Here is a 23,551-nt window from a genome sequence, read left to right as displayed (position 1 = left end):
AGAGGCTGCAATCCTTCACCTGTGGTAACAAAGCCAAGAGGTTTTTGAAGGTTGTGTCCTAACAAGTCAGTTCAGGATGCAAATCAGATACATGAAGCTCAGGCTATAAAACCTGGTCCTATGGTCCAAAGATTAGTCCAGTCTCATGACTTGGTGAAAATCTGGTTCAGTTCTGGACATTTCTGATGATCGGAAGAACTCAATATTATCATGGATGTCTATCTATCTACCTATCTTTCTGAGGCCCCAGGATATTTGCACCTTTTTTCCTCCCCATAATCTTGTCCAGCCAGAGGAAGACTAATTGCAAAGATTATGATGGTCCTCTTTTTCAGGAGTTAGTGCATCCCACCATTTCCCTTATTCTGGGACCAAAAGTAAAGGTGAGAGTTAGGTCCTTTCCATTCCTTGTAAGGTAGTAGGCCCTTTCCTTGTTGCTGAAGGAGGAGGGGGGCTTCTGTGGATGTCCGCACTATCCATGAGGCATGTTGCATCTCTCTTTCTTAAGGCTCAATATTACTAGCAGCGTTTCTCACTGATCTTAAGCCAAGTGTCCCCTACTGAAACCTTCAACTGTACTACACTTGTTAAAAGCCCCATATGAGGACAGTGTGAGAACCCCCGAGAGGCATGAAGTGCACCCCCTGTGGTACATGCACTGCAGATTGAGAGGCCAGGTGCTATGGTAGGTGCCCTTGGCACATATGCTTGTCTGTCATCAGTTCGACAAATGCAATTCTATGGCTATTCTGTAAGTATTGCTTCAAATTCATGTGACTGATTTTTCCAAAGCAGAAGAAGCGATTTATAAAATATATGTCGCTTCCCCTTTAAATCCAAAGCAACTGTCCCTTCCTACAAGACTGCAATATCCTGGAGCAGTTCTGTCCAAAAATATTGGACACGGTTTTGACAGTGCCATTAACTGAGACAAAATCGTTCTCCTTCCTCCCCAATAAAATCTATATCCACCTGTCACTTGTCTGCAGCCTTCCTTAGAAGTGGTCTGGAGCAGACATGGGCAGCCGCCTAATGCCACCCATATCCAGTAGTAGCTTATGAAAAACTAAAAATTCTGACTTATAATCTATGAGAAAGACTGGTAATGATCCTACAAGACTGCAAAATTAGTACTTCTCACAGCTGAGGGTTTGTTACCGTTGCATCCAGTCCAGACAACTAAATGCATCATCAGCGCAAATCTTATTACAATGTTTCAGTACAGGTAAAATGTATCAGTCTGGATACAACGGCAACAAACCCTCAGCTGTAAGTAAGTATTAGGGCTGTACAGGTTTTCAGCCTCTATATCATCATGAATGTTCATATTCACTAACAGCAAGCAGAGGTACTGCCAATTAGAAATAGAAAAAAGTGATATTATAAAGTTGATGAATATGGGGTAGTTATTGTTAAAGGGATGTACAATAACCAACATTAATCACCTACCTGCAGGATAAATAATAAAGGTATGGTTGCTAGAGATCTGACAACTGGGACTCCTGGGTTCCCTATGTGAATGGACCAGCAGTGCGCATGCGCTAGCCACCAAGTTCCCTAAATGAATGGAGCGGTGGGGTGCATGTGCTGGTCCTGAGTCCCTTGTGTATATGGAGCGGTGGTGTCACAATCAGTGTGGGGGTAACTCCACACTGAACACAGGAGGGAAGGGGACTAGTAACTGGGCCTGGAAACTAGGGAAGAAATAGGTCACCTCCTGGACAACCCTAATCCGGGCCCTGACTACCTATCAATATAACTAGACCTTGAAGGTAGGAATATTCATATGCAGGATACCTAGGCCCTGATTTCCCTATAAGGCCCTGGAATAGGTTTAGGACCAGAGACAACCCATTCCTCCACAGATGGAAGAATGGAAGTCTCTGTCTCAGGCCCAGATACAACAACAGGGAAAATAACAAATACAAACAAACGCAACACCTAACTTCTGTAGAGATGGAAGAACAGGAACACTATAGACAACCTCACACCAGCTCAGTCAAACCCAAATCAAGCTATCTACCGCATAGTCAGAAGGGTGGGGTAAGACTATAAAGGGTAGAAGTGATGACCACTGAGCAACAGCTGAGAAAAGAGAAGTGGTCATTAACCCTATCAACACTGAATAAAGAGAAATCAAGGAGGCTGTTAGATTCCTCCATGCTCAGCCAGTCTCTATGATCTCCTGACACCAGTCACCTGAGGGACCGTGACAGGTGGTGTGTATGTGCTGGTCCTGAGTCCCTTGTGTATATGGAGCAGTGGTGTACATGTGCTGGTCCTGAGTCCCTTGTGTATATGGGATGGTGGTGTGCATGTGCTGGTCCTGAGTCCCTTGAGTATATGGAGCGGTGGTGTGCATGTGCTGGTCCTGAGTCCCTTGTGTATATGCAGCGGTGGTGTACATGTGCTGGTCCTGAGTCCCTTGTGTATATGGGATGGTGGTGTGCATGTGCTGGTCCTGAGTCCCTTGAGTATATGGAGCGGTGGTGTGCATGTGCTTATCCTGAGTTCCTTGTGTATATGCAGCGGTGGTGTGCATGTGCTGGTCCTGAGTTCCTTGTGTATATGCAGCGGCGGTGTGCATGTGCTGGTCCTGAGTCCCTTGAGTATATGGAGCGGTGGTGTGCATGTGCTGGTCCTGAGTCCCTTGTGTATATGCAGCGGCGGTGTGCATGTGCTGGTCCTGAGTCCCTTGTGTATATGCAGCGGCGGTGTGCATGTGCTGGTCCTGAGTCCCTTGTGTATATGGAGCGGTGGGGTGCATGTGCTGGTCCTGAGTCCCTTGTGTATATGGAGCGGTGGGGTGCATGTGCTGGTCCTGAGTCCCTTGTGTATATGGAGCGGTGGGGTGCATGTGCTGGTCCTGAGTCCCTTGTGTATATGGAGCGGTGGTGTGCATGTGCTGGTCCTGAGTCCCTTGTGTATATGCAGCGGCGGTGTGCATGTGCTGGTCCTGAGTCCCTTGTGTATATGCAGCGGCGGTGTGCATGTGCTGGTCCTGAGTCCCTTGTGTATATGGAGCGGTGGGTGCATGTGCTGGTCCTGAGTCCCTTGTGTATATGGAGCGGTGGGGTGCATGTGCTGGTCCTGAGTCCCTTGTGTATATGGGATGGTGGTGTGCATGTGCTGGTCCTGAGTCCCTTGAGTATATGGAGCGGTGGTGTGCATGTGCTGGTCCTGAGTCCCTTGTGTATATGGAGCGGTGGGGTGCATGTGCTGGTCCTGAGTCCTTTGTGTATATGGAGCGGTGGTGTGCATGTGCTGGTCCTGAGTCCCTTGAGTATATGGAGCGGTGGTGTGCATGTGCTGGTCCTGAGTCCCTTGTGTATATGGAGCGGTGGGGTGCATGTGCTGGTCCTGAGTCCCTTGTGTATATGGAGCGGTGGGGTGCATGTGCTGGTCCTGAGTCCCTTGTGTATATGGGATGGTGGTGTGCATGTGCTGGTCCTGAGTCCCTTGTGTATATGGAGCGGTGGGGTGCATGTGCTGGTCCTGAGTCCCTTGTGTATATGGAGCGGTGGGGTGCATGTGCTGGTCCTGAGTCCCTTGTGTATATGGGATGGTGGTGTGCATGTGCTTATCCTGAGTTCCCTAAGTGAATAGAGTGGTGGTTTGTATGTTCCAGTCCTGAGTTCCCTGTGTATATGGATTGGTTGTGTGCATGTACTGGTCTTAAAGTGGCTATCCGAGCCTGGAAATACCTGGCCTCCAGCTAAGTAGAATCAGTGTGAGGGGCCTGGGCATAAGTTCTCTGTATGAATGGAGCAGTGTTCCACATGCACTGGTCCTGAGTTTCCTGTATGAATGGAGCGATGGTGTGTACGTGCTGGTCCTGGGTTCCCTGTGTATATGGAACAGCAGTGCGCATTTGCTGGTCCCAATGTAAAGTGTATATTCAATGGTGAAGTGCATGCACTGGTCCTGAGTTTAGTGTATATGTAGTGGTGGTGCTGGTCCTGAGTTCCCTGCGTGAATGGATTGGTGGTGTGCATGTGCTGTTCCTGAGTGCCGTGTGTGAACAGGGTTGTGATGCGCATGTGCTGGTCCTGAGCTCTCTGTGTGAATGGATTGGTGGTGCACAGATCCTGAGTTCCCTGTGTGAATGCAGCCATGGTTGGCTTGTGCACCACCACTTCGTTCACACAGGGACTTAGGGATCCAGGTTCTCATCATCAGCGGGGTTCCCAGATGTTGTACCCACAGTGATCATACATTTATCACCTATCCTAACCAACCCTTTTAAAACCCACCCACACTTTCACAAACCTACAATCCACATCATAGGATCCTGGATGAAATTGTGATGAATGAATACAGTCCAGTTACATTCCACATGTATTCCTCATCTTAACCTAAACAAGTGGCAGATTTTATCTGATGCCAAATGAAAGAAATTTCAGTAAAGACGCTGCACGAGTAGAAGTGGCTTAATAAAATGTAGTCATCTGCGCCAGGCGAGCTGATGAATTACATGGAACGTGTTACCACCTCTGCAAATCTAGACTTTTGTGACTTTTGTATTGGGCCCAGGAGCATCTAGTTATATGTCTCCCATGGGCCACTTTCCATCCCCATTGCTTCTTACAAAGTACTTCCTGTGCGGAGAACCGATGAGACCAAGCCTTGCCCTTGAGACCTCCTGGGAGCACCCCAAAATGGCCAACTGTGAGTTATGCATTAACTCCTCTCCCCCCGTTCATGGTCTGGTCCCTGGGATTGTGTATGCAAAATCACGACTGTAAGGATATATGTAAATGCATACTTTCCAAGTCTCCTGAAACCTTTAGGAGGCTCCTAGAAAAAGGAGAGGCCACCTGGACTCCTGGAAGAGTTGGCAAATCTGCTGGGCACCAGGAGAGTCCTCCATGAACTGTATGTGGAGCAGGGATGTTGCCTCATCAGACTCAGCGCCCTCATTGAAATGTGCCCCGAGGGGGCTAAGCTGCCGTACAGAACGAGGCGTGGCCAGATAAATTGGGGTGTGGACTGTGGAAAGGGGTGTTCTTATGTGGCACACGCTCAGTCCCCCGGAGAAGAATGTCCAATAGTTGGCATGTATCTATCTGTGTCTACATGATCGTTTTGGGGTCAACCATTGTGTTGCAGCCCCCTGTCTATCCAATGCTACGCCTCAGAAGGAACGGGACTCATCTCGGAAAAAACAAGAAGAAGACGAAGAATCGCCAAGAGCTACAACAAAAGGAGAAACTTTTTCCTCCCAGCGGAGGAGCGAGGATAATGGTTTTATTTGGCGTTAGTCTATTTACTAAAGGACAATTGTGATCAGTCTCTAAATAATCTTAAGGAGATAAATCTGCGGCAGCCGGCTTCTTTGTGCAGTTTGGTTACAAAGCGCAAGGAGGGCGTCAGCGATTGAACACGATACAATGCGGCTCACGGATTCGGAATTAAAAACAAATGATTATGGTTATATTTTTAGCAAACAATCGCATTTCTGGCGGCTTGTCGTGGATTTTCGGGGCTGTGATCTACTTTTTTTTTCGCCCCGGTTAAACAATACTGAAGTGATGAATAATCCTCTGATTGTGGAAAGTTATACAGAGCGCTCCTGCATTTAAATCTGACATTTTCTATCTCCTTTCAGCAAGGCACAAAATATACAGAGGAATCAAGATATATTCTGCCATGGGTTATATGCAGCATGAAGATAAACCTGCACACAGCGGGACTGTCTACTTGTATCTAGTGATACGGACCATGCTGGTATAACCTGGGTATCTCCTGTATATAATTATATATGTACAGCTGGTATAAGTTATACATCTTCTTGTATATAGTGATATGGACCATGCTGGTATAACCTGGGCATCTCCTGTATATAACTATATATGTATAGCTGGTATAACCCGGGCATCTCCTGTATATAACTATATATGTACAGCTGGTATAAGTTATACATCTTCTTGTATATAGTGATATGGACCATGATGGTATAACCTGGGCATCTCCTGTATATAATTATATATGTACAGCCGGTATAAGTTATACATCCTCTTGTATATAGTGATATGGAGCATGCTGGTATAACCTGGGCATCTCCTGTATATAACTATATATGTACAGCTGGTATAACCTGGGTATCTCCTGTATATAATTATATATGTACAGCTGGTATAAGTTATACATCCTCTTGTATATAGTGATATGGAGCATGCTGGTATAACCCGGGCATCTCCTGTATATAATTATATATGTACAGCTGGTATAAGTTATACATCTTCCTGTATATAGTGATATGGAGCATGCTGGTATAACCTGGGCATCTCCTGTATATAATTATATATGTACAGCTGGCATAAGTTATACATCTTCTTGTATATAGTGATATGGACCATGCTGGTATAACCTGGGCATCTCCTGTATATAATTATATATGTACAGCTGGTATAAGTTATACATCTTCCTGTATATAGCGATATGGAGCATGCTGGTATAACCTGGGCATCTCCTGTATATAATTATATATGTACAGCTGGTATAAGTTATACATCTTCTTGTATAAAGTGATATGGAGCATGCTGGTATAACCTGGGTATCTCCTGTATATAATTATATATGTACAGCTGGTATAAGTTATACATCTTCCTGTATATAGTGATATGGAGCATGCTGGTATAACCTGGGCATCTCCTGTATATAATTATATATGTACAGCTGGTATAAGTTATACATCCTCTTGTATATAGTGATATGGACCATGCTGGTATAACCTGGGCATCTCCTGTATATAATTATATATGTACAGCTGGTATAAGTTATACATCTTCCTGTATATAGCGATATGGAGCATGCTGGTATAACCTGGGCATCTCCTGTATATAATTATATATGTACAGCTGGTATAAGTTATACATCTTCCTGTATATAGCGATATGGAGCATGCTGGTATAACCTGGGCATCTCCTGTATATAATTATATATGTACAGCTGGTATAAGTTATACATCTTCTTGTATATAGTGATATGGAGCATGCTGGTATAACCTGGGCATCTCCTGTATATAATTATATATGTACAGCTGGTATAAGTTATACATCTCCTTGTATATAGTGATATGGACCATGCTGGTATAACCTGGGCATCTCCTGTATATAATTATATATGTACAGCTGGTATAAGTTATACATCTTCTTGTATAAAGTGATATGAAGCATGCTGGTATAACCTGGGCATCTCCTGTATATAATTATATATGTACAGCTGGTATAAGTTATACATCTCCTGTATTTAGTGATATGGAGCATGCTGGTATAACCTGGGCATCTCCTGTATATAATTATATATGTACAGCTGGTATAAGTTATACATCTTTCTGTATATAGTGATATGGAGCATGCTGGTATAACCCGGGCATCTCCTGTATATAATTATATATGTACAGCTGGTATAAGTTATACATCTTTCTGTATATAGTGATATGGAGCATGCTGGTATAACCCGGGCATCTCCTGTATATAATTATATATGTACAGCTGGTATAAGTTATACATCTTCTTGTATATAGTGATATGGACCATGCTGCTACAACCTGGGCATCTCTTGTATATAATTATATATGTACAGCTGGTATAAGTTCACAATGTCCCTTTAAGACTGAAGGCAGGTTACAGGTTGGTCTGGTCAAGAACTATCACTAAAGTGTTTACTGATTAACTGTGATGCCGCTGTCACTGTGAATAAAGAAACAGATCTGTATTAAATAAGCCAACTGTGAATTCTATTCCACATCCCTGACAAGAATATTACTGCAGATATAGAAGAGCTATTTGTGCTAAGATAGAGCTATAGGACATGGAGATGCCATTACATGACTCAGTGCATCCACAAAAATGTGAAATTCAGAAACATGATGGAACACAGTTTAACGCTAAGTTCTCAACTTCTACTAGGTATGCAGCAGGGGCCTGAAAGTCATGGCTGACACTGAATAGCATATTGTGTTGGATTGTATGTATGTACATGCCAAACACTTAGAGCCTAAAACTCCAAAGATCTAATGATTGTAAGATCAAAATCTCAAAGCAACTAAAGTTTAGAATATCCAAAGCTTAAAACATCCAAAACTTACAAGATGCACAGCTCAGAAGATCCAAAGAAGATTTAAATGTCAAAAGACCCAAACCTCCGAAGAATCAGAGCTCAGAAGATTCAAAAGTCAGAAGAACCAAGATCCTAAGAATATACAATGCTCAATGAACCCAAACCTCAGATGAACCAATGCCAAAGATTCCAAGCTCAGAAAAGTCAAGGTTCAGAAGATTCAAAGCTCAGAAATTCCAAAGCTCAGAATATTCAAAGTTCAGGAGATTGTAAGCCCAGCAAATTTAAAGCTAAGAAAATCTGAAGTGCCAAAAAATCCAAAGAAAATTCAATGCTCAGAAGATCCAAAGCTCAGAAGATTCAACGCTCAGAAGGTTCAAAGATCAGAAGAGCCAACACCCAGAAGACTCAAAGCCGAAATAAAACTCAGAAGATCCAAAGCTCAGAAGATTCAAAGCGCAGAAGACTTGAAACTCAAAAGAACCAAAGAAGATCCAAAGCTCAAAAGACAAAAACCTCAGAAGAACCAAAGCTTAGATGAACAAAAGATTCAGAACTTAGAAGGTTCAAAGCCCAGAAGACCCAATGCTGAGAAGATTCAAAACTAAAACAATCCAACGCTCAAAAGAACCAAAAACCTAACCAAAATTGCAAAGATTCAAAGAACTTGGTTAACACCCAGAAAAAAACAGCTCATTATTTTGGAAGTGTTATCATAATGCTACAAATCAACCATGTAGCTTGGCCCACAAAGGTCTTCTCTACCTCAAGTCTTGTAGTGGCCTTGGTGGTCCAGTTAGTTTCTTTAGTATTGAAGAGAATGATGAACTATTTTTGTGTAGAATCAGTACATAAAGCTTGAACTGTCCGAGCGACAAGCTGAATCTGCTTGATACGTGAGGACAGCTTCTCCTCAGTACATAAATAATGTGTCCCTGTCCCTATTTTCCTTTAGCTGCAGTATTTTGTGTGCCTCCAGTACAGGAAGGGGTTAAAGGCAAATGCAAATCCAATCGCCTGTAAGTGGAAGAAGGAGATTCATAAGGTTAAAATCAAAAACAATCAAGTCTCCTATTCCCTCTCCCACTTAGATACTGTCGTCCTGCCCTTGCTTGGAGGCAGTCACCCGACACTGAATGTAATGCGGCCGCTTGTCTGGGGAACTCTTCAACATATTTAGGATAATTTCTCCCAATTGTTATTTTTTTTATTTCCTGGTGTAATTTGTCCTACGGCATTGTCTTGTGCAGTCGGGCTAGTCCTATCCCATTATATCTCAACCTCTGTGCACTAAACACATTCCAAAGACAATCACCCAGATAGTATCACAGCGAGATGCTCTTTTCGATAGGCAAACCCTGGGAGACTTCTGGAGAAGTGACCATAAATTACATACACAGCTGCTATTGTATTTAGATGTTAACCACTCGCCCTGAAATCCCTCATGGTAAGCATGCTGGGTAAGTCATTTTACAGCAAATAGTCCATGCGTTTCATTGTATGCACCAAGAAAGACTACTGAACCTGGCTGATGTCTGAACAAGTTGGTTTCAGGATAAATGCCCTCCCCTATGAGCACAATATACACAAGTGTCAGGCCACAGCAATAACAAACTCAACCAGTTTGTAATGGGTTGTACAGGATTAGAAAAACATGGCTGCTCTCTTCCAGAAACAGAGCCACCTCTGTCCACAGGTTCTTTGTGGTATCGCAGCACAGCCATAGTACCAGACACAACTCATGAATGGGTATGATGCTGTTTGTTGAAAAAAATCATCCACGTTTTTTCTAATCTTGTACAACCCCTTTAACAGGGAAAGGACCAAAGATTCCTTTTCTACAGACTTCAGTTTTATAAATGATACATGGTAGGTGGGGGCCCTGCTACTGATTTCACTTTGAGGCCCACAAGCTTCACCTTGAACACCATTGGCACCCCAACTAAGACTAAAGGGTTCCAAGTCATTAGTAACTAATCCTGGACCATACTGGCCATACATGGAAACTAACTTGAAGGGGGATTCCTCTCTGTCCATAACTAGACTTCCCTGACATGGCTGTTCTTTGAAAATGCCACTCGCTGATCTCAGTGGTGGCATCTTTTTGATTGTGGTCAATGCAGCACTATTGAGAACCATGGTGGTTCCAAGGTGCCCAGTTCTTTTGGGCTAGGAACTAGTGTAGTAGAAGCCCCAACCAATACCTAATGGTGTCCAACCACAATGAGATTTTCCATCCAATATTAGTTGGGATATAGGTCAAGGATTGATCAGCGATGGCTGCTGAGACAATATTGAACTCTTCTGATCATCTAAGAGTTTTGATTCTCTTTTCAGCTAACTTACAGTAGAAATCTAGACTATCTGCATCTAGGCACACATTTTACCCTTTGATAATGCAGCTTTCTGGGAAAACTGAGCAGTTGGGCAATGGGGATGCTGCCAGGGATCGAAAAGAGGAAGGTGGTAGACACCCAGTTCAAGCAAAATCTACTCTACTAAAGGTTTTTGAGCCTTGGTTGAACATCAGATTGTCCCATAATCATTGACATCGTCACCGCAGTATTGGGATGTCACTGATGAATCAGGGCAGTCTCAGTTTGTCCTCCATTGAAATAATAGTATCAATAATAGTATCATTACAAAATCAATAAAAAATTATCATTAGAAACTTGGGATTCCAAATGCTACATTTAGGTTTCTCTGCTCGGCCTACGTTCCACATGCAGCCTGGGTTTTTGCATGCAGGGACATGCATTCACATTTCTACATTCTAGATGCGTCTACGGAGGTTTGAGAGGAAAAGGCGGCAGAGTGAGTGTCAGTCATCAAAGGCCACGAGTGACTGTTACATGATGCAATCTCCTGTGTCTGGCAGAGCTCTATACATAACGGGTGGCACTGTGCATCATTCAGAGGTAGGATCAGCTAAAGGCCTGGTTAAGTAGGAGATATACAGTAGGTACATGCATATGGGAGCTGGGTGCAAAGTTGAGTTTAGTAAAGCAGCAATGCAAGTGATAGTGGCGCCTGATAGGACTTGCATTGGACTCATTGCATATAAGCTTAGGTCAGGGGCATACAGGAGAAATCACCTAATCATCGATGTATCATAATACTATAAACCACGTAAGGTTAGAAGACCAGGCATACATATATAGATTAGAAGTTGCCTCACTTTCCATGATGGACCAAATATAATTTGGATGTGTATGCTTATATGTATGCACATCGCTACTCTGGTAGCTTTAGGTAGCTGGTAGTTCTATATTTTAAGGGCCTTGTACCAACAGTGGTATTTTTAAACATGTCTATCACTCAAAAAGGTTACAATATTGGGGTCCAGGAGGTCCATCCTCTACTAATGTCTTGAACAAATGGTTCCTAGTGCAGGTCTGTGATAGGTACATCTCCAATGACCTCAATGAAAGTCATGGATAGCTATGAGGGCTCTAATAGGGTGGCAGCTCAACCAGTGGTTTGGTGCTTTCCCATTTAGGACAACAGTAGTGGTCCCAGCTCCAGGACCCTCACCCATATGACATGACATCATCAGAATACTCCCGTAAAGGAAGTGATATCTGAGACTTTGTGCATACTTGAGAATTATCCATCAACTTTCTATTATCATCAATTTTAAAAAAATCTAAATGAGTAAAAAAGTCGGTGATGGACAAAAGTAAAAAAAATTCTTTAGAGACGTTGACCTAAGGTTCGTGAAGATGTCTTTATTCAAGGATAGTCACCTTAAAATTAGTGGTGCTGCCCATGGCCACCCCAAGTGCAAGGATACAGAGACCCTAACTGGGCCATGACCAATATTGGCTCTCTTACAATCATGGCCCCAAAAATTGGACCCTGATCTAGTCAATGACTGCAATGCTCTCATGGACAGCTCCATCATGGTCCTACGCTCTCCCCTTAGAAACAGTAACGTTTTAAAAAATTAACCTGAAAAATTCCTGCAAGTCGCCCGGTCCCTCTCAATAACTGACTACTCGGTTGCATCCTGTTTCCATCTCAAAAGGTTTTCCTTGAGTTGGCCGCACTACGAATTTCTCTATGTAGCTTAAGCTCTAGTTAGGCTACGGCGGCAGGCAGGGCTCAGAAAGATTTTTTGTTAAACAGTCTACCGACCAGACATATACAACGCCTTACTCCTGCGCTTTTTCTCCAGACGTCTCTGCCGTTTCTCCTCCCTACGACGGGCCTCCTCCGCCTCCTGGTGCTGGCGGCACTTGTGAAAGTTCTCCACCACCACGCCCACAAACATGTTCAGCACAAAGAAGCTGACGATGAGGAGGAATGAGATGAAGTACAGCAGCATCCATGGGTTGTGGTTCCGGATTGGCTGCAAGGTAATGGAAATGTGGTCATTATACAATCCGAAATCCATGGAGATGACCCATTATACTGATTTGTCATTGGTCACTCGATGAACAGGCTCCTCCCACTTATAGAACATATAGTGGTCAATATAAATGATTCTTAACTCATAATATTTAACTTGCAGTACATTACAAAGGTACTAAAAGTGCTGAGAATCATAGAAAAAGAAGCTGCTATGGGGCCCAAAAACCAAAGTGGTTCTCCACTCAGACATATCTCTGTACTGTAACATCTCTGTGATTATTATCCCTGTACTGTGACATCATTGTGAGCATCATCCCTGTATTGTGACATCATTGTGAGCATCATCCCTGTATTGTGACATCACTGTGTCTATTATCAATGTACTGTGACATCACTGTGTTTATTATTCCTGTATTGTGACATCACTGTGTTTATTATTCCTGTATTGTGACATCACTGCGTGCATTATCCCTGTACTGTGACATCATTTTGTATGCATTATCCTTATACTTTGACATCACTGTGTGCATTATTCCTTTACTGTGACATCACTGTGTGTATTATTCCTTTACTGTGACATCACTATGTGCATTATCCTGTATTGTGACATCACTGTGTTCATTATCACTGTGCTAAAATTAAATCACCAAAATTATAATCTTTCGTGTTCTGGTTGAGCTGGGCCCCATTTCAACTTCAAGGTTAATTGTTACTCTGTAGCTGATAGGATCAATGCTCATATGCTAGCAGAGAAACCTAGATGACTTCTAATTCACCTTCTCAATAGTGATGATCATATCTCAGTATTTATACATCGTAAAATAGTAGTCAAGACTCTAAGAATGACTCCGAATCGATGACCACAATAGACTCCGAGGAGCCCACAGGTTTAGATTTGGGTGTTATGTCTTAACAGCAAACCTCAGATGTTTTACTGCCCTGCAGTAAATGATGATGATCCTAGAGGTCATCAAGAACCTCCATGACTAAATAAAGTCATAAGGCCAAAGTTGATGTGCTCTTCTACAGGTCTGAAGAGACGTCTAACACCCATAATAGAAGGCATCCTTACAAAACAATAAAAACAAACGACTTTGCTCAATGTTCTTTCATGTTTCTACCTGAACATCGGTGGCCACAGAGTCAAGTCCATCGTACATAATGTTCACCCAGCCGTCTTTGGATGACAGGACAAAAAGTGACATGAGGGCCTTAAGAGAAACGAGAAGACCGGGCAAGATGTTAGCAATTAGCGGTGCAAAATAATTATTTTAAGGCTTAAGGTTAGGGAGCTGCAATTAGGAGATGCTACTGGCCATAACAGCTGGAGCTCCTTAAAGCACTCTGTTTTTTATTTATTTTTTACATATATTACTAACTCATCAGCAGTATAATAGAAGTTTAATTTGTCTCTTCCTAACTCATTTGCATCCATACATTTTGAACCTTTTCATTATGAGAACCTGGTCATGTCATCTCAAGTCTAATGTGTGAACAGGAACTCTTGTCACCTGTGGCTGACTTCCTGTGAACTACAGGATGACATCATCACCAATCAAATCCCTCCGGGCAGCTCTCAGCACCCGTCCCACCCTCCACATTCCTCTGTATATCCCTGTATTCTGTTAGATATAACGTATCTCCTATCTAAAGGACCAGGAGTACAGATATATAGTAGGTGAGTGTATACAGTTATTAGCTGAAGTTATATAAACTTCCTGACTCACACTGCCTGCACTATCTGTGTGTGCTGACTCTCCAGTGTAGTTCTATGAGATGTAGCCTCACACTGCTCTCCTGCATGTAAGAGCTGCATCACATAGGAAAACACGGAGACCCTGCAGTGTGAGGGAACAGCTGTTCTGTGTCCCTAATCTGTCATGGCTATTCTCAGAGGACACAGTACAGTGAGGTAAGACCCCGTCCCCTCTGTGTCTACAAAGCCAGGCATGATGGGAAATGGAGGATACATTAGGAACACCGTATCTGGAGGGAGAAAGAGTCAAGATGGCTACCAACCCCAATGGCCTATCCTGCACTATATAGGCAAAGAAATGATCGGCGTATTTTGGACCCTACTGACCCAGCAGTTATTTTAACATCACAATAACCTTTTTATTTTCCCATCAATGGAGCTGTGTGAGGGATTATTTTCTTAATCCTTTTTTTGGGAAGTGGCATGACTTTTTAAAAAAGTTTTTTTTACAGCATTCACTATGAGGGATAACATGATCATTTTTGAGTTCAGGTTCCTAAGCCAGTACCAATTTTATGTATTGTTTTTATGTTTTTTTTTTTTTTTTTAAATTAAGTTTTCGATTATTATTTTTTTTACCATATTTAATTAGGCCTTTACTGGAACTTATGTGATTACCTACATAACACACTCCTCTATAGGCAGCCTATCAGACCCTGCTTCTGGCAGACATGGGGCATTTTGTTAGGTCATCGCAACCCATAGGTACCCTGTGATCACATCGTGGAGGAACCAATGGGTTGACAAAGGGAGCACCCTCCCTCTGTAACCTGCTTTAATGGCTGCATTCAGAGGACACTTATGCAGTACATCTTGGTGGTCATCAGTAGGGCTGTGCTAACTCTGAAACATATCCCTTTTTCAAGTGTCTCATCGGTGGGGAGCTGAATGTTGGGACCCCTAAAGATCATGAAAATGGAGGTCCTGTGTCCCCCTGTGTAAAGGACAGAAGTGAGCACAGCACTTCACTATAGAAATAATTGGAGTGGCAGTGCACATGCCGCCGCTCCATTCATACGAGGAGACAAAGGACTCGCATCCTCATGATCAGTGGTGGTCCCAGCAGTTGGACCCCCCCCAATCAGACAATTTATTCCCTATCATTGGTAAAATCCTCTAAGGAGCTAAGGTTTGTTCTAGATAGATACATCTAGATAGACCAGAACCTTAAAGTGTACTATGCATTCTCTTAAAAGGGGTTGCCCACTTAGGTCATAGGGACAAAAAAAGGGGATGTATTAGATGGTTACCCACTGACTTTATAATGCTGTTTCTCCTGCTACCTCCCTAAGTGATTACAGCAGATCATAAGAGGTTTCAGAGATCTGCTCATTTATGGAGGACCCCTTTAATATCTTTGGTTTGGCCTCATGGAAAAACTGATGTTCCCATCGATAAAAAGCGTTATATAGCCACTGAAGTAAATCACACATAGTCCAATACAAATAATGAGCAATTAGATGAAAGAAGAGGATGTGAATAGAGATGAAAAAAGATAAAGCCATGTCTCTCAGCTTTGCAAAGATGTTATTAAAATGAGCTTTTCTTCAAGTTTCCAGGTCAGTTCTTGCATTTTATTGTGTACATCACAGCAGCTGAGCCATATGGACTAATAAGATTCCAGTAACCGCAGCCTGCTCATTGACTGGGAACCAATATCATTATGCTGCATGCTTCGGTGAAGCTCTGGGCCGCTTCCCAATAACAATCCAAGCCTGGAAATAAGTCACCATACTTTATGTAAAGAAGCTTAGTGTTGTGGGATCTACCTGACCAAAAAGGTCACTGACTGACTCATATCTGAATGGGGACAACAAATATTGTTCTCCCAAGCATTGGATGATGACTTTCTCACTTACCTGGCCGAGGTTATCGAAGTTGTATTTGCGCCTCACCCACTTGCGTGGCCCAATGCATTCTGATCTGTTGGTAACGTTCCGGATGTCCGGACCCTCACAGGAGTAGAATTTGCCTTTGAAAAGCTGGAATAGAGATAACCCAAGGTCAGATGTGTCCCAATTTATCTGTATGAGTGACAGTGGATTGTGCATACAGTAAAGTGGAATTTAGTATGATTTTTCTTATTTTTGTGGATCTAGGTATGCTTTAGTTGGATCTTGATATGATAACTTGGAATCAGGTTTGGTGAATCTTGGTGTGGTAGAGCTGGATCTAGGTAAGGTTTGGTTGGATCCTGGTATGATTTTTTGGCACTAGGTTTGAAGGATCTTGGTGTGGTATAGTTGGACCTAAGTATGGTTTGGGTGGATCCTGGTATGATTTTTTGGCATGGCATAGCTGGATGTACAGGTAGGTATGCTTTGAGTGGATCAAGTTTTGGCTTTAGTGGGACATAGTATGGTTTGGTTAGATGTTGAGCTAATCTTACCATAGTTTTCTTAAAAAGTACCTATCCCTTTGAAAGAAAGTTCTGACATGTCATATTGCAGAGCACTAGTCCCCTTCATTTCTGATCGGCTCTGCTAGGGTCTCCTTGGAGAGCCAAGCGGGTGGTGTATGTACTCATAGACCTTCTGTGACCCTATGGAACCATGTATGCTCAGCTGAGTGCTTCTACCCCCTCATTTTTATGATTGGCACCCAGATTATCACTGATCAAACATTCTGACATATCAAAAGTTTGTTTTAAATGATAGGTACCCTTTAGGCATGATATGGTTTAGTTGGACATTGGGAAGTAGATACAGATTAAATGTGTTCCTTCTTGTAAGACCTTTGTATGGTCTTTCAAGAACCTAATTATGGTATTCGTGGATCTTGGGATTGTTTAGGTGGCTATTAATATGGTTGTGGGGGACCTTGTACTGAATAGTTCTAGATAAGGTTCGAGTAGATCTGGGTATGGTTTGTGTGAGTTTTGGTATAAAAAAAATTATGTGGTATTGGTGAATCTTGTGTGTAGGGTTGGTCTGATTTTGGTATTGTTTGGCTGACTTTTGGTAAAGTATGGTGTGCTTTGGCGGACATTGTGGGTAGGTCTGGGCAGATTTTCATATTGCTTAGGTGGTTGATTTTGGAAGGTTGGCGGCTTGTCCATTTCATAAAAAAAATTCCTAACAATGAAGTCATAAACCAAGAACTCTTTTTACAGCAATCATAATTTCTACAGAATTGAATACCTGAACTCCCAAAATCCCAAAGATGATGAAAAAAGCACAGCAGATAAGGACAATATTTCCTATAGGTCGAAGAGAGGAAATTAACGTCTCCACCACTAGTTTCAGCCCCGGTGCTCTGCTGATGACCCTGAGGTAAAGACACAAAGAGGGCAAAGTCAGAAGCCAAGACTCCAATGTAAACCCCAAAACAAATGTCCTAAAAACAACCCAATAATCACTTATGTTTCATGATGTTTTGGAACTTTTTGTTGAGTGTGTTAATGTACATTTTGCTTTCCCTGCTGTTGACGGTTTATGTCTGCTCTCCTTGCCTCTACCCATCGAGTCCTACATGTTATTTCCATCCACCGGCGATGTGCATATCTGTCTTGAACTCTTAGCCTCTGTGGACTGGAGGAATCTGTTTGCGAACAAACACTGTAACGAGTCCCTGAGTCTCTGTCTCTCCCGGGAGCCTAGAGGTCACCAAACAATTTCAGAGCTTTCTCTTTTTGCCAACTCATTCTAGCTCACTGCTCACTAATAAAACTGCAGATGACTGAGGGAAAATGCAAGTCCTAACCTGCCGAAATCAGGAGATGGAAAAGAGCTGCTAGTATTAATTCCATCTGGTCTTTTCAGACCTTTCCTGTAGTTCCAAAAAAATGAACCCCTTAAAGGGGTTGTCCCATCTGGACTTTTACGACATATCAATAGGATATGCCATAGATTCTTCAACTCTGGTACCTACTCCTATCTCAAGAGCGGGAATACGCATGCTTAGCGTCTTCCCCATTCACTGTTCTGGAGCTTCCAAAAAGCTGAGTGAGTGTGCTCGTTGGCAGAGCATACACCTTCTCTATTTCTAACCACTGCAGCAGCTTTTGATTATGGTTGTGATCAATTGCTTCCAGTAATAGACACCCTCTGAAGATGGTGCAGACTAAGCTCCTGAGGCTGTACTAGCACTGTACATGTAGGGGGAATTGCACGGACCCCTTGGCGACAGCACTGTGTATACAGTGAGAAACAGAAGTATTTGAACACCCTGAGATTTTGCAAGTTCTCCCACTTAGAAATCATGGAGGGGTCTGAAATTCACATTGTAACTGCATTCCCACTCTGAGAGACAGAATAAAAAAATATATATCAGGAAATCACATTGTATGATTTTTTTAAGAATGTATTTGTCTTGCACTGCTGAACGTAAGTATTTGAACACCTGAGAAACAGCAAGAATTCTGTCTCTCAAAGACCTGTTACTGTGCCTTTAAAAAGTCCACCTCTACTCCACTCATTAATCTAACTTAGCACCTGTCTGAGCTCTTTAAAGACACCTGTCCACCCCACAGTCAGTCAGACACCAACTACTACTATGGGCAAGACCAAAGAGCTGTCAAAAGACACCAGAGACAAAATTGTGGACCTCCACAAGGCTGGAAAGGGCTACGGGGCAATTGCCAAGCAGCTTGGTGAAAATAGATCAACTGTTGGAGCAATTGTTAGAAAATTGAAGAGGCTAAAGACGAAAGTCAGTCTCCCTCGGACTGGGGCTCCATGCAAGATTTCACCTCGTGGGGTATCACTGATGATAAGAAAGGTGAGGAATCAGCCCAGAACTACAAGGGAGGGGCTGGTCAATGACATGAAGAGAGCTGGGACCACAGTTTCAAAGGTCACTGTCGGTAGAACACTACGCCGTCATGGTTTCAAATCATGCATTGCACGGAAGGTTCCCCTGCTCAAGTCATCACATGTCCAGGCCCATCTGAAGTTTGCCAATGACCATCTGGATGATCCAGAGGAGGCATGAGAGAAAGTCATGTGGTCAGATGAGACCAAAGTAGAACTTTTTGGTCCAAACTTCACTCATTGTGTTTGGAGGAAAAAGAAGGATGAGTTTCATCCCAAGAACAACATACCTACTGTGAAGCATGGGGATGGTAACATCATGCTTTGGGGGTGCTTTTCTGCAAAGGGGACAGGACGACTGCACTGTATTAAGGAGAGGATGAATAGGGCTACTTATTGTGAGATTTTGATCAAAAACCTCCTTCCCTCAGTCAGAGCACTGAAGATGGGTCGTGGTTGGATCTTCCAACATGACAACGACCCGAAGCACACAGCCAGGATAAGCAAAGAGCGGCTCAGTAAGAAGCATATCAAGGTTCTGGCGGGGCCTAGCCAGTTTCCAGACCTAAATCTGACCTGACAGATCTAGAGGAGATCTGTGTGGAGGAGTGGGCCAAAATCTCTGCTGCAGTGTGTGCAAACCTGGTCAAGAACTACAGGAAACGTTTGAACTCTGTAATTGCAAACAAAGGCTTCTGTACCAAATATTAACACTGATTTTCTCAGGTGCTTAAATACTTATGTTCAGCAGTGCAAGACAAATAAATTCTTTAAAAATCATACAATGTGATTTCCTGAATTAAAAAATAAATTCTGTCTCTTAGAGTGAGAATGCACCTACAATGTGAATTTCAGACCCCTCCATTATTTCTAAGTGGGAGAACTTGCAAAATCGCAGGGTGTTCAAATACTTCTGTTCCTCACTGTACATGGCAGATGTCACCAGTGAGCTACATCTACAAGAACGACACTTAAGTAGCAACTCCCTAATATGATGTTCTAATTGAAATTGAAGCCTTTAGGTACCGGAACCATCCATTAAATGGTATTCCAGAACTGTAATAGAGATAGTCTGTCTGAACAGTAAGCAATAACGAGGCATAAGCCATGAATATTACAGTCTTAGGGCTGCTGAAGGTTCATGCTGTTATCTGCCACTTGCCCTTTACTGAGCCCCATTACACAGTATTTATCTTTTCCTGGAAAAATTTGCAGCGCATATATTTTATAATAGTAGGCCTGACTCCGGTAGCGTATGTGAAAGCCTGGAAAAATACTGCCATTCATGCTTACAAATTACATTAATGGAATACTGAGAGTTTCTTGCTGGCAAGCACAATCTGCCCTTGACAATAAAATTATATTCATTTATGTCAAAATACAGCGCCAGGCTGAAAAATCCTATTAGAGGAGGAGAACCCGTGCCAAGAAAGTGAGAAGTGCACCATCTGATTAGGGCGTGGAGAGGTTTCAGATGCAGAAAGCTCAATGTCAATGAGTAGGACTGCAGCAGAATGAAGACTCCCAACCTGGTCACCACCTCATGCCACTTCTCTAGGAGCAGAGTGGTAACAGAAGCCAGTTCTGAATGGTGTTCATGGTGCTATCCGGGTAATGAAGCCACATTTATAGCTCTGAGATCATTTAGGGTTTGGACTAGGGATAGAAAATCCTCTTTGGGCTGTAAGGGTAAGTTTACATAGACTACATTCACGCATACTCTGCACCGCAATCTGTGTGCATTCATCTTAAAGGGAACCTGTCACCAAGACATTCACTAGAAAACCTTGTAGGGCTAGCTCTGCTGAATGTAATGATACCTTTCGCTTAGTGATCTGTTGCTTCATTCTGGAGAAAAAGTACTTTTAATCCCTGTGCAAGTCAGCAGTTAAGTGCACCGAGGGCAGGCTCAAGCTACTTCCCCTGCTTCCTCTGTCAGACCCTCCTATTTGATAGCCAGGCCCAGGTGAGATGACCATGCAGGAATCGAATCCAACCTCGAGTAGATGACATGATTTAGGATGTTGTACCTCAATGGACGAAGGGTCCTCAGAAGCCTTAACACCCTCAGGATCCCCAAAATCTTGGCTCCTCCAGCCGACGCTAAGGACACAATGATATCAATGATGGACACAAACACCAGGACTCCATCCAGCACATTCCAGCTACTCTGAAGATAAGCGTGTTCTCCTGAGAAGAAACCCAAGGCGATCACCTAAGATAGAGAAGAGGTCGTCAGAAGGCAAAGAGACGCGAGAGCCGATGGTCAAAGTAAGGATTCTGCGTTACCTTAATGGTCATCTCCACAACAAAGATCGCCGTAAAGATGTAATTGGAAACGCTCAGGAATATTCGCTCCTTTGTAAATAAAACAATGTGTCAAAGGAGAGGAAGAGATGAGAATGATCTCACTTTATCGTACCTAAATTGTTAAATAGAGCAGAAGATCTTATCATCTAACATTTCATTATTCCACACAGGAAGAGAAGGAGCATAATGAAACCAATTTCCCCAGATTCTCCTCTCAATTTCAAGTGATTTCTCTCTTTACCATTATTCATCAGATACAGGTAATATCTGAGTCGAATTCATAATTTATCAGCATCTCATTACTTTACTGTACAAAAGGTAAAAATGTGACTACAAAGCGTAAGAAACTACTCAAACATCCAACCTATTCCATTGTGGTCAACCTAAGTCAAGACCACGTCCCACCAAGTCACCAGGGTCTATGTTGTAGTCTTTTTACCATGCTGTTTGAGTCGATATCTGGTCTCTCTAAGGCAATGGTGATGCAGTTCAAGAAGATGAAGACGAGAACCACGTGGTCAAACATCTTGTGGGCAATAACCTTTTGGAACATCATACGAAACCTGGCCAAAGAGACAAAATGTGAATATAGGCTGTGTTCTGTATACTATGGTGGTGAAGATGATGATGGCAGAAAAAGCTGATGTCTGTGATGAAGGTGATAGATGGACATTGATAGAGATGGGCCGTGTTTAGTGGAAATTGGTAGTTGTCAGGTACTTACTCGTCCATGCTCCTGCGGCGAGTGCGGCCTCTCTAATGTGGCACTGCTGCCATTACTCCATTAGCATGGCAACCAACTAATCGGGGAGCAGGGACACAGGGCCAATAAGGCTTGGCGCCGCCATAATGTGCTTCATGTTGGTGGGGTATTTAAGCCAGCAACTGCTGGCCACAGTTGCCTGTGATTGGTCTTCTTGCCTCACACGCTCTTTTGTGTTTCATGTTGGTTCCTGGATTTCTGACCTTCTGCCTCTTAGTGACCTCGCCTGCTTCTTCTGGTTCTATGTTACCTCCTGGTTTTGACACTGCTTGGTATATTACTCTGCATTTGTTTCTTCCTTGCTTCTGACGTTAATCTGGTTTTGACTCGGCCTGTCCGACCTGCCCTTTTGTCTCCCCTAAGTAGGTCCTGCACATTTATGGCTGTATTAAACAGCCCGATGTGGCAGACCTGCTTGCCAGTGGAGGAAACCGCTGCTATTACATGCAGCAATCTCCTCCGCAGCGTAGGGAGGAGCGATCGCTATGCCATCACTCGTGCCCATGCTGTATAGGGGTTTGCCACGCGCAGATCTGGTTAGACATCACGATCTGCCGCCTGCAAATGATAATTTGATAACGTCAAAATATTTGGATTGCCCGGTGAATGAGCATTTGTTCATTCATTGGGCAATCGGCGGCAGTATTATGCTCGTTAGCAATCATCTGCTGAAAAATCGGTGGGTGTAATACAGGCTTTAGTCAGGTCAGGGGCCATCGCCCAGTTGGGGGCCATCGTTTAGGGCAGATCATCTTAGTAGGTAGGGATAGTGGGTGGAGATCGGGTCTGCACTGTTCCCTAGCTGAAGTGACAGTAGTATTGTGTGTGGTGGTACAATGATCAGAGGTAGATCATGATGTTAAAGGAAACACATATATTTTGGATGAAACACCTAGAAATGATGAGATGCAAAGGGTGCATCTGCTTCCTCATCTAAAGGTGGTACCACAGATTTTCTGATACCGCAAGCTTGTGACCACCATGAATCTTAGATTACTTTATGTATGGAGCTGTTTTTAGCTTTTGTGTTTCGATATTCTTGAGCACTTTAGGGAAGTATTTACCAATTGATTACGGCAGGACTGGTCCACCATTTAGTGTGCATCAGTTCCTATGAGTTGCTCCGGTCGGGAGAAAGTGTGTTTTGGTAATATTGGCTTTCAACAAACCAAATTCTTTGGTTCCCTGGGGAGAGAAGTCATCATCAGAATGTCTGACAGAAACTTTCTCCCCTCTCTTTATTTAAGGGTACGGTGACACAGTCAGGTTTCTGCATGCAGTTTTTTTATGCCAAAATCAGGAGTGGATCATAAAATGAGATACAGATAAAGGACAGATTAGACCTCTTTTTTTATTCACTCCTGGTTTTGGTCTCCAAAATTGCATGCAGAAACCTGACTGTGTAGTTGTACCCTTATTCTAGTTTCACACTAGCTATCTGTATCTGGCAGGCTATTCCAGCAGGGAACAGCTTGACGAATCTCTCTGCATTCCAGCATTGCCGGTAGCTTGAACGTCTCCGTCCGGTCCCATTAACTATAATAGAGACTGGTG

At 43.1% G+C, this 23,551-nt stretch overlaps 1 protein-coding gene across 1 annotated transcript in view; it reads right to left on the bottom strand.

Moving 5' to 3' along the window:
* Window positions 1–23,551, bottom strand: part of CACNA1H (calcium voltage-gated channel subunit alpha1 H) — a 178,958-nt gene that overhangs the window by 33,084 nt on the left and 122,323 nt on the right. Inside the window, 7 exon segments of the mRNA XM_044303896.1 lie at window positions 12,202–12,415; window positions 13,539–13,628; window positions 16,033–16,155; window positions 17,314–17,440; window positions 20,955–21,139; window positions 21,214–21,282; window positions 21,674–21,797. Of these exon segments, the coding sequence (XP_044159831.1) occupies window positions 12,202–12,415; window positions 13,539–13,628; window positions 16,033–16,155; window positions 17,314–17,440; window positions 20,955–21,139; window positions 21,214–21,282; window positions 21,674–21,797 (932 nt within the window).

Source organism: Bufo gargarizans, chromosome 8, assembly GCF_014858855.1.
Source record: "Bufo gargarizans isolate SCDJY-AF-19 chromosome 8, ASM1485885v1, whole genome shotgun sequence".
Lineage (NCBI taxonomy): Eukaryota > Metazoa > Chordata > Amphibia > Anura > Bufonidae > Bufo > Bufo gargarizans.
The sequence above is the reverse complement of the archived record's forward strand: the minus strand, read 5'-3'. Positions and strand labels throughout refer to the sequence as shown.